Source organism: Oreochromis aureus, linkage group 20, assembly GCF_013358895.1.
Source record: "Oreochromis aureus strain Israel breed Guangdong linkage group 20, ZZ_aureus, whole genome shotgun sequence".
Classification (NCBI taxonomy): Eukaryota; Metazoa; Chordata; class Actinopteri; order Cichliformes; family Cichlidae; genus Oreochromis; species Oreochromis aureus.
In genome coordinates this window covers 36,715,530-36,726,767 of record NC_052961.1, presented here as the reverse complement: position 1 = coordinate 36,726,767, position 11,238 = coordinate 36,715,530, and the positions used below count along the sequence as shown (strand labels likewise).

At 39.4% G+C, this 11,238-nt stretch overlaps 1 protein-coding gene across 2 annotated transcripts in view; it reads right to left on the bottom strand.

Annotated features, from left to right (window-relative positions):
• The window catches only part of dedd (death effector domain containing), a 22,485-nt gene extending 16,425 nt beyond the window's left edge, over positions 1-6,060 (bottom strand). Inside the window, exons 1-2 of one of the 2 annotated variants that reach the window (XM_039604806.1) lie at positions 6,038-6,060; positions 1,241-1,872 (exon numbers count right to left, since the gene is read on the bottom strand). In XM_039604806.1, coding sequence (XP_039460740.1) covers positions 1,241-1,805 — 565 coding nt within the window. In that variant the 5' untranslated portion in view covers positions 1,806-1,872; positions 6,038-6,060. Of the gene's footprint in view, positions 1-1,240; positions 1,873-4,612; positions 5,021-6,037 lie in introns of those variants that run through there. The other variant, XM_031727114.2, reaches the window with a different exon arrangement.
• Positions 6,061-11,238: the final 5,178 nt, after the last annotated feature.

Sequence of the window (11,238 nt, the reverse complement as noted above, 5' to 3'; positions counted from 1 at the left end):
TTTCTGTACATTCAGTGAACAGCTTATTTAATCACCACATCAAAAATACCATGTATTTTTTACACTTATATTAAATAATCAAAATGAAGTAAGATTGGGCCTTAAGTAGCATTATCCCATAGTAAAACACACAACACGCACACAGTCATGCAAGTGCTTCCCTGAGGCCTTATTACTACTCCTGTATGGTCGTCAGGCAAACATCCTGTCTCCAAACATCGACTGCAGAGTGTCAGTCCTGGATTAAGTGCACCGTTAAGCTAACACAGGGGTGAGTTGCAGATGGCTGCCCCTACCTGGGCCTGGTTCTGTTAGGTTACTTCCTGTTTAGGGGGAGCTTTTCCTTACCACCATCAGAAAGTGCTTGCTCATAGGAGGTCATCTTTTTTTTGGTTTCTCTGTTTAATTGTATGGTCTTTACCTTACAATATAAACACCGTGAGGCAACTATTGTTGTGACTTAGTGCTATATAACCAACTGGAGTGAATTGGTCTGCTCAAGTTATATCTCAAAGTAACACCCACAAGACCTAAGGTTTCCCAGCAGAACACTACCCAAACATCACACTGCCTCTGCCAGCTTGCCTTCTTACCATAGTGCATCCTGGTGCCAGGTGGTCCCCAGATTAGTGATGGAGACGCACATGTGATGTAAACAAAACGGCAATTCATCAGACCAGGCACAGCTTTCCATTCCTCCGTGATCCAATTTTGATGCTTACTTGGCCACTGTTGGTACCTTTAGCAGTGGACGAGGCCAGCATGGACACCCTGACTGGTCTGCAGCTATGCAGCCCCATAAGTAACAAGCTGTGATGTACTGTGCATTCTGACACGTTTCTATCAGGAGCAGCGTCAACGTTTTTGGCAGTTGGCTTTTTCTTTTTTTTAGTTCACCACTGTTTCTTCCTTGGATCACTTTTGATAGATAGTGCCTACTGCAGACTGTGAAAACCCCACAAGACCAGCAGTTTTAGAGATGCTCTGACCCAGCCGTCTACCTATAATAATTTGGCCCTCGTCGGCCTAAATAAAATCCATATATTTTCCCATTTTCCTGCTTCACACCACTTTAATGTAAATTCCTGCATGAATGTGCAAGTTTTTGTAGTAATTTATAGGATCACATCGAGTTGGTTAGATTGCAAAGTTTTAAAAAAAACTACAAAAGCTAGAAATGTTATCAGCTATGTATGCAGAGTTTAGTGTGCACGTTGTGATGACTTTGTGATTAACTCACCGGCCTGCCGTTTCCTGAGTGTGACATAAGGCAAAAGGTCATGGCGGGTGATAATCCTTAGAAGCTGCAGCACATGTCTGAAGTTTGTCTCATCACAGCGGCCCTGGCGCTCTAACGCCAGCAGAAAATCTCTTCCACTCCTGATGCCACCTCGCTCATACTCGTCAATCACATCAACAAACAGGAATGACAGTACCCTTACATCCCGATGTGTTAGCTGGGCTCCAACTATGTCAAACATACGGTGGAGTGAGTACAGCCCATGGGAGTTATCCACTGCTTCTTCGGGCCATGGTTCGAAGCCCCCATCTCTTCTGGTCAAGCTAGAGTTGGTGGAGGAAACAGAAACATTCCTGTTGACCAACTCCCCCGTAGTGGCTAAAGCACCAGGGCAGCCTGGTCTGCCTGTCAGAGGCCTATGTTCAAGAAGCCCAGCATTTGCACTGCTCTGACTCGACTCCAGCTGATTCGGGTGAATGTGAGGTCGGATCTGCTGAGCATTGGAGTTCTGAGCAAGCTGGGGAGGTATAAGAGCATTAGGGAGTTGAGGTTGTTGTGATGTCATCTCAGGGGCCAATGGTGATGAGGGATGCGAGAATCCCTGCAACTCCTCCTTCCAATCAATTGATGAACTACAAATAGAGAGTAAGAAACAAAGACATAAATTTTCAAGCACTTCTGAGAAAGCTTACCGTTAGTGAACATAAACATAAATAACCAAAAGTTAACATGATACAAACAAACAAATAGGATCACTCACATCTTACTTTTGAGAAGGCATTTCATTATTACAGTCAGGGGTGGAAATTAAAATGTATCAGCCACTCAAACATTTAACCAGCCACTATCTTGCTTTTTGTGTGTGTCAAAAAAAAAAAAAAAAAAAAAGCCTGCTGCTCAGTCTGTGGCCTTTTGTCAGACTCGGGGACTACGGCGTTGCTTTTTTATAACCATTCCCCCGTTTCCGGGTATCAAAAATGACGGTTTTAATTTTCACGAACGAGACCGGGTGACGCTACTGACCAGCCAATCGGTGGCACGCAGTATGACGACATTACATTTTAGTATCTGCTCGAATCGCATAACAGCATTTAGAGAAGACTAGCAGGTTTGTGCACTGTTCAAATTTACACACCACTTAACCTGCATTTGGGCAATGACTGGTGCTAATTTCCAACGCTAATAACAGTTCAATGAACTAGGATATTTAGAGAAACAGAACAGTGCGCCAACATAACACAGCAAGTAAGTCTTTATTATCTCTGAATAAGATCAATGTTGCAAATAAAAAGTTGGGTTTTTCTGAAAATATGAGTAATTTGCTTTATGTTGTATAAATGTGAATTACTTTTAGCTTTTTACTAAGTCGTTCTATTTTGTAAAAGCAGTTTGTGTCATGTATAACAATAATTCCCTCAAATGCTCACTCCTGAGCGTCTTGCCCCTCTTTCACCCTCAGTATCAGCAGTGAGTAAATCTGTCATAAAAGCAACTTAAAGATGGAGAAACTGAGTGCCTCAAGTAAAGTAATGAACACTCCCAAGCACAACACAGTCAACACAAACTGGACAAGAAAATGAAAACTGATATGTGCCCAAGCCCGTAATTATAGTGAGATTTTTTTTCCAAATGAAGATACTGCTCAGTCTTTTCCAGCCTTACTGATGTCTCACACAGGACGTGGTACACGCAGTGCTGCGCTCTGAAACCTAGTCATTTCTAACGCTTGCGCCGGGCAATAACGTTTCCCACTGTGCCAAGCAAAGCACAGCACAATCGTGCCAGCGAGTACTTGTGCATACCGCAGTCAAAATTCAAACCAGTTGAACTTTCACCACTGCATGCTGCAAAGTACCTTCACACCTACATCTGCGCTAAGTTCAACTACACAAGGAAGGAAAACAAACTCTTTGTGTTTCTGAGTTCAGTAAATGTTTTGACTCCAGAGTCTTTAAGTCATTCCTTTCAATGGTTCTGGGGATAGAAGCGTTCTTCTTTATGAATGACCAATGCATTCTTTTAATTAAAAATGTGAACATATTACAACACAAACTCTCATAGAGGATACAAAGCAGATGTTTTAAAATGACGAGGAGCAGATGCATCTAGTACATGTAAAGCGGCCGCAAAGAAAAAGACGTACAAGCAGAGCACAGCGGCCAGCACAACACACATTTTGGGTCCTACACTCTAGCTAGCTGTCAGCACAGCACATGTCGCGTCCTATGTGAAAGGGCCTTTAATGTACACACATTAATGACAACAGTTTTTAATACCATGGACTCTGTACAGCAGCCATCTCATACCGCTCCCTGGGCTGCAGCAGATATCTTGCACTTAAACTGTATAATGCATTTGATCTACATTTATTTCCTCTCCTAATATTTTACACTACAGTTCACTCTTCATTTACAAAATATGTGCTTTGCTAACACTTGTGATTGGGCATATTCTGCAAACATCGACTCTTTGTGGATGTGGACAAGATAATAAAGTTTAACTTTTATACTTTTACAAAAGGTTGAATTATTTAGATGCTACATGTTGTGTTGTTTGTTCTTCCCTTTGTTTATTAGAGGTTTCATACATTTTTCATGTCACAGACTCCTTCATTTACATCTGATGTTCACTTTTCCTCGCTTATACTATCAAGTAATCCACTAGGTGAGATAATGTGAGATGAGAATTTCTAATCCAAAACAAGGAAAAAGGTTTCTGACAGAGTATATCACACCCCCAAACACCCAAAATACATGTACTGTTTCATGTCCACTTTAATGACAATTAAATTCCATACTGGATTTTGGGAACATTCAGACTGAATGCAAGTAAAATGTCAATATAAATGCCCGTTTCATCACCGTCCCAATGCCTGCGAAAACAACAAGCATTGTAAATCACTAGCCAGTTACGAAACTGTCTGCTAATGTTGTGGCGACTCTAATTCAAAGCCTTGTTAGCATTTATATACATTCACGAGCCCAGCTCACTTGAATAGTTTCTAAAATAAAATAAACAAGAACCACTTCCATCTGTGTAGCAAACCACAAAACAGGTTAACAGCTAGCCACGTACCAAACGGAAGTTAGCTAGAAAGCTAACTACATTTAAATAGATTTAAAGAAACTGCAGTTTTTTTCGTATGATTGCCACATCCCTGTTATTGTTCTCTAGCTTAATAACCACTAATATGTAAAGATTACGTAATACAATGCTACACCGATCTTTATGAATTACGTTATTTGTTGTGACTCCTCATCGATTTAGTCATGATTTCATGTAAGCTGTAACGTCACCTACAGTAATAACATCAGTAAAAAATTGCAACGAAACAAAAGATATACATAATTATCAAAGATACATTTATGTTACCTTTAATGTGTCCTGATGAGTCGGAAGCTATCAAACTTCAGTAGGCAGCTAACGGTAAGTTAGCTTCTCGGGATGTAATAGCAACGCTTCTTTGAAGGTAGAAAACAAGTTTAGCTACGTTTAATGTTTTGGTCAACTGCACGATATTTGTTAAAGACATAGGTTTCCACCCTATTAACATGCGGCACTGCTGCTTTCAGGGTGAGTTTCGGATACGAGTTCGTTTAATGGTTTTGGTCTTCAGCCTGACACCGTGGGAAAATAAGGAAACAATTTTCAGTCTTCAGCTAAAATGAAAGAACTTCCAGTTCAATGATCAGTTCAGTTCCGGTGTTCGGGGTACTCAAATTAGCCACTCGTTTTGTGAAAACCCTTGGCAGTACGCAGACACGCTCGTATCTGTAGTTCAATACAATATTATCTACGAGTTTTTGTGCAACCTCATGTTGTCATGACTGGATAGCTTATTAAAATGTAACATGGACGGTCTGTGTCATGGGTTAACTTTATTCTTATACCGATTCTCGTGTGATATTTGGTGATATTAGTTCATATCACCAAATCTGCTTCTTTCAAGATATATATACATATATATATATATATATATATATATATATATATATATATATATATATATATCTTGATATCTTTATACATCACTCATTATTATTATTATTTGATACTGAATTAAAAAAGACTATTTGCTTTTGAGGCACCAATAGTAAACCAAGAGAACTTTTCTAAAAACCTTTCAAACTTCTTCTTTATTAGTTTAATTAGTTTGAATTACCACAATTTCCGATGCACAACACATCAAACTCTTATTAGTTAATTAGACGCATTAAATTAAAAAACGCACTACAAAACAAGTTGATAATACTTCTACATAATATCCAAGTGTTGTCAAACAAAACCTAATATTCAAACGCTGAAATTACAGCAGGCAGTATTTTGTTCTTTATTATCCAGTTGCGATTCTAAGTGGCATTTACTGTTTGCCCTGTGAGGGTTACTAAATAAGATCAGATTTCTTACCTGAGATCAGTGGCGGTCCTAGCCTGTTTGGCGCCCTGGGCGAACACCCCTCTGGCGCCCCCCCCACACACACACACGCACACACACACACATGAAGAGAGAGAGAGTATGCATTGTATGCAAACGGCTACTAAACAGACATCATAATTAGTCATACAATGAGAACAGGACAAATCAACAATTGACACTGACTAATTAATATTATATTATTGTATATAATATATATATATATATATTGTTTGGAGTTTAGTCTGTTACTGTTACTATTTTTACCATTTCTTCTTGGAGGAACTGTAACCCACATAATTTCCTTAGGGATTAAGAAAGTATTCTGATTCTTAATGTTTTAGGATACATGACCTGCCATTATCCAATGACACATCTGCTTACCTGTATCTTTTGCTCGTTTCTCCTTGTAGGAGCCATAACTAAATGTATTGAATTTTAATGATCACTGGGTTTTCATTTGTTTGGTTGCTATGGTGATGTGTAACGGGAGTCACGTGGGTGGTAGCGGTGACATTAAGAGGGCGTTGTCAGTCTGTCATTCACTGGTTTGATTTTGACAGAGCAGGGCTGGGTAGCCGTAGTTTTTGTTGACCGCAGCACAACGAGTTTCCCCTTGTTGCATTAGAGCCTGTGATGTTTTAAGAGTTTGAATCGCGAGCCGATCACATTGCTCTGTAAACTTTTCAAGCACTTTAATAAACAAGGAAGCAATTCCACCTCTCGCATTATTGCATAAAGTTCACAGCGCGTCAGGCAAATAGGCAGGCTCAGTCCCCGGCCTCTAGCGACTGTGGAAGTCGCTACACTCCTCCTCTTCTTTTCTCTTTTTTTTTAAACTTTAAAAACGGGTTGTGTGTGAGACTTTAAATCAACAAAATATAAAATATACATTTTAAATTGTTATTGATCCCTTTACCCCAAGTCCTAAAGTGTATATTTATTTTTTTACTCTTAAATATTTATTGTTTGTTTACTTGCACTGCTGTAACTGGAGCCTCGTCGTCTCATCTCTCTATATACTGGACTGTATGTAGCGGAGAAGACAATAAAGTTTACTATGACTTCAGCAGCGAGCAGGTGCACCGAGGGCTCTCGCGCTCACTTTTCGCGTATAGAATTTTGAAAAAACATCGGTGCAAATTGTAAGTTTGTATCATAATGTCTGGTGTTTTCGTATTTGTTGGTTTGTTTTTATTTTGTTTTATTTTGCGAGTTGGTAATTTTTGCTGCTCCAGCCAGCCAGAGAATCCCCCGCCGCCCCGCCCTCTCCTCCCTGTGCCGCAAGCAGCAGGCGCACCTCGCAAACGGAGGGCGCCCTTACTCCCAGCAAATGGGCGATAGAAAACCGATCGGTGCCTATGACATTCCCAATATGCGCTGGCATGATGTCGGGGCAGCATGAGTACGAGCAATTTTTTTTTTTTGCCGATGCCCGTGATGCCGCCCCCCACCACGATGCCGCCCTGGGCAACCGCCCGTGTCGCCCGTATCTAAAACCGCTACTGCCTGAGATGTCAGGTAACGTTGCCGACATGTGACCAAAAGTAATGTTTTCATCTTCTTCGGTATTGGAACATTTGTTTCGCCAGATCAGTAAATTAATATAAAACTAGGAAGCAAGCAGACATTTCGACATCCCGAAGCGTAGATGTTTCGAAACACTGCTCCGAAGCGTGGTTCAAAACACCCAGATCACGTGACCATGACAAACCCAGGTTTTGGTGCCCCAGTTTCGACTGGTGGCGTACCATTTTCTATTAACCAGTCTTTTCGACTGGGGCTTGTAATTACTGACTTAATGTTTTTGATACTACCGCTTCAATGTAGGCTATTATACGTGCAAAAGAAAATAATACCCTCTCTGTCATTATTATTTTGCTGTGGATTGTGTAGACTAGACCAGCGGTCCCCAACCTTTTTTGCGCCACGGACCGGTTTATGCCCGACAATATTTTTACGGACCGGCAATAAGGTGTCGCGGATGAATACAACAAAATAAAACTAGTGCCGGTACCGAAAAAAAGAAGATTTATTCATAACACACGTGAAAAGACCCAGGAAAACCGAGTTAACGATAAAAACGATAACAAAATAACGCTGAAAACCGATAAAAACCCTGAAAACCATACATTTCACACCTGAGCCTCAACTCTCGCGGCCCGGTACCAAACGACTCACGGACCGGTACCGGTCCGAGGCCCGGGGGTTGGGGACCGCTGGACTAGACTATCCAATCTCTTAAACACTGGAATCCAAAGGATAGTCAAATAAACATTATATAGATCTATAAATAATTTATAAATAGCTTATTTTAATGATTACTTGAGAGAAAGTGAGAGAAAGGCTGGTGGGTGAGCTCCATTCACTCCTATCAGCAGAGAGAGAGCGAGAGCGGCACACTGTGCTGTAAAATTATTAAACATCTCAATAACAACAACACACCTGCTTTAAGGAGAAAATCAAAACTGTTCTTTAGTTTTGTCTGCTTTCAACAGAAAATGTCATTTGCAGCATTAAGTGACTTCATCCTCACTACAATCAGTTACATATGCGCCCCCATAAAGAATATGTTTATACTATAAAAAGAGTCGCCAATAAAGCACACTAAGAAGGAAAGGAAAGAAGGAAAACACGTGCAGTCTTTTCATTTAAATGTATATTTTTAAGTTTAAAATCAAACCAAACGCTATGCCAGCTTCTCGCTTTGCTTGACAGTGTGTAAAACAAACTCCTAGAAAACTTCAAACAAACACATTCAAAGTTTCAGGGCTGTGAGCAAAAACGAAGCCGTCTGAGCCCCCAAAACAGCTGTAAATCAGTGTGGTCGTTACAGTGAATACCGCAGTCTTTTCTCTGTATGTTTTACTAAATAAATTGATTTATTGTGAGCAGCACGAATGTTAACAGATGGAGAAATTTGCTGAAGCACACCGTTCACTATAGTCACAGATGTGTCTTTAACAGTCTCATTATTTTTCTTCTCTTGTTTGTATGAAAACATCTGCTGATCACAATTATTGACAGTCTATAATAAGTAGCTTTGTTTTTAATTGTGCAGGGCATGTCTGCATCATTATAAAGGGGGTGGGGTTGGGTTTCGAAGCCTCAATACAGTTTCGAGACAAATGCTTCGAATGTTTCAGTGTTACAAAGCCTCGCTTTGCCCATCACTAGACAAAACCCACACTGTAAAATGTAATTCTAGATGTTTGTTATTTCAACATATTATTCTATATCAGTTTGACGATAGATGACTGAAGTTGTTGTTATAACATAGAATTACAAGTTAAAAACGTCCCAATTACACCAAAAAAAGCTAACTTGAAAACTCATGTCCAGCTAAATCAGCAACTTATGTGAACTTGACAATGTGGGTAAGTTGAGCACAGCAGGATTCAAAACTGCCTCACGTGACTGCTACCGAGGTGCATCATGGGGAATTGGCGGTTAACGACATGCTCACTTTACTTGGACGTTTTCTAATCGTCTTCTTTGGAATATGCTTTCAAGGTGAGTAACATTGGTTATAACTATAAGGAAAGAGAGCTACAAAAGTTGGAACATGTTTTGAATTTATGGCATGACGTGTGTTTTTCTCTTTTACCGAAATGTTTGCTTTAGCTAATGTAGCTTTAGCCGACAAGGTCCAGCTTGTGTGTCATGACCAAACTTGACCTAATAAACTGACACATGGCCTTTTTTATGGGTTTAATGTGGCACTGACCAAATCACAAGTATTGTGCCGCTAGCTTTAAGATTGTGCACTCAACCACTGTTGTGATATTAGCAAGCTAACTCAGCTAATTAATAAAGCTTATTTCATATTGTCTCTGTACTTGTAAATTTCTTTCAAGTTCACAGGCTGTTGTATTTTGGTGGAAGTTCATTTTGGCAATATTTCCAATAACTGACTGGGTTCAAAAAGAACTTTTTGGCAGGACTCCGATGCTTGTTGTCATCTGTTTACCCCTCTGTAATCACTTAAGTTGTTATTAACTGCTGCATGCTAAGCTGCAAGAGTGCACTGAGGACTGAGACAAAATATGGTCTACAAACCAGCATTATATTAGTTTTTATCAGATAGTCCTCCAGTGTGTTTATTTTTTGCTTTAATTCTATTGTGCAGTTATTTGTTAGCCTGAAATGCTTTATGCTCAACAACAGCTCACTATTTTGACTTATTTTTGAACTCTTGTGATCAGTATGACTAGATTGTGTGAGTTTCCATACTAAAAGAGCTGTAGTGATAAAATAATTGGCATCAGAGACACTGATTTTTGGCATGGTATACTGCAGAAGTTTTGTTTTTGTTTTTTTGCATAATTTACCTTTTAATTAAACTGCATTTTCTGTATTGTAACAAAACTAACATTGTTTATATGTCAGAAAATTAGCAAACATGAATAAATGGCGAAAACAATATAATTATAACATATATTTTTATTTTACTTATTTTAGGTCTGTGAAGCCAAACTTGATGCTGGGGATTTATTTTTGTCAGTGGAGTCAAATGGTAAGTTACAATTTGTGCATTTTGTCATACTGGAAACACCACAGATTATACTGTAACTTAACAGCTCTGTAGAACAAATGATATAAAGATTGTAGTGTCAGGGTACTTCTTAAGAAGTAATATGGCACTATTGATGATCACATGCAGGTGGCATAAACTAAATATTCAGACGTGTTACCAACAAATGATTCATTAACAAAAGCAATGGAGCAGACTGTTTAGGTTCTTGTGGTTGTAATAACATCCATAACTGCAAGTTTGTCATTAATTTATTTTCACAGGTCTAGATGATCACATCTGTCTTTGTCATTTAAATGAGGTGGACTTGCAAACTTTGCGCTCTTTTGGGTAAATTGCTGTCCACTACATATACACAGAATGTGCACAGTATTTCAGATCTAAAAGGGAGTATGTAATGGACTTGCTGGCTTTAATGTAAAAAGCCTGTTGTGTAACTTTAATGAGGCAGTTGGACTAAAACTGTATTGCTCATCAAGGTAAACATCTGAGGAATAAGGAAACTGTTACTTGTCCTTTTACTCAGTGTTCTTTTAATCGCACGTTTACTAAAGTTTTACATCACATAAGTCATTTTCACAATCATTGTACTTTAAAAGATTTCGAGACAGAGCTTATTGTTCTCTGAACTTCCTTGTTTGCTGAATGGCAGGTAAAGTGCATCCTTTTGTTTGTTTGCTTTTGTGTGTTTGTGTTTTCTCTAATGGGCCTCAGATGACCGTTTGCTTAAATTTGGGTCTCAAAGAATCTTTTTTTTTATTCTGCCTGTACTCTCCACCCCTCTTCTTCTATTGCTCAGGTTGAAGCAGAATTTGCCCGTCTTACATCTGTTGACCTGAAAGGGTTCCTTTTTGCTGTGCTTGACCATTATGGAGAGGTTCGTGGAGCTGTACAAAATCAAGAGCGGCATAGGAGGGCTAACTAGGCTCATAAGATGCTTCGGTGATGATGTAAGTGTTCAACTGCGAAATGTTCTCCTTTGTTTAAGTTTTAGGTTATCCAGTTCAACTGATGAACTCATTGAAAGAAAGCTGATAAGTAAAGTCTGTCA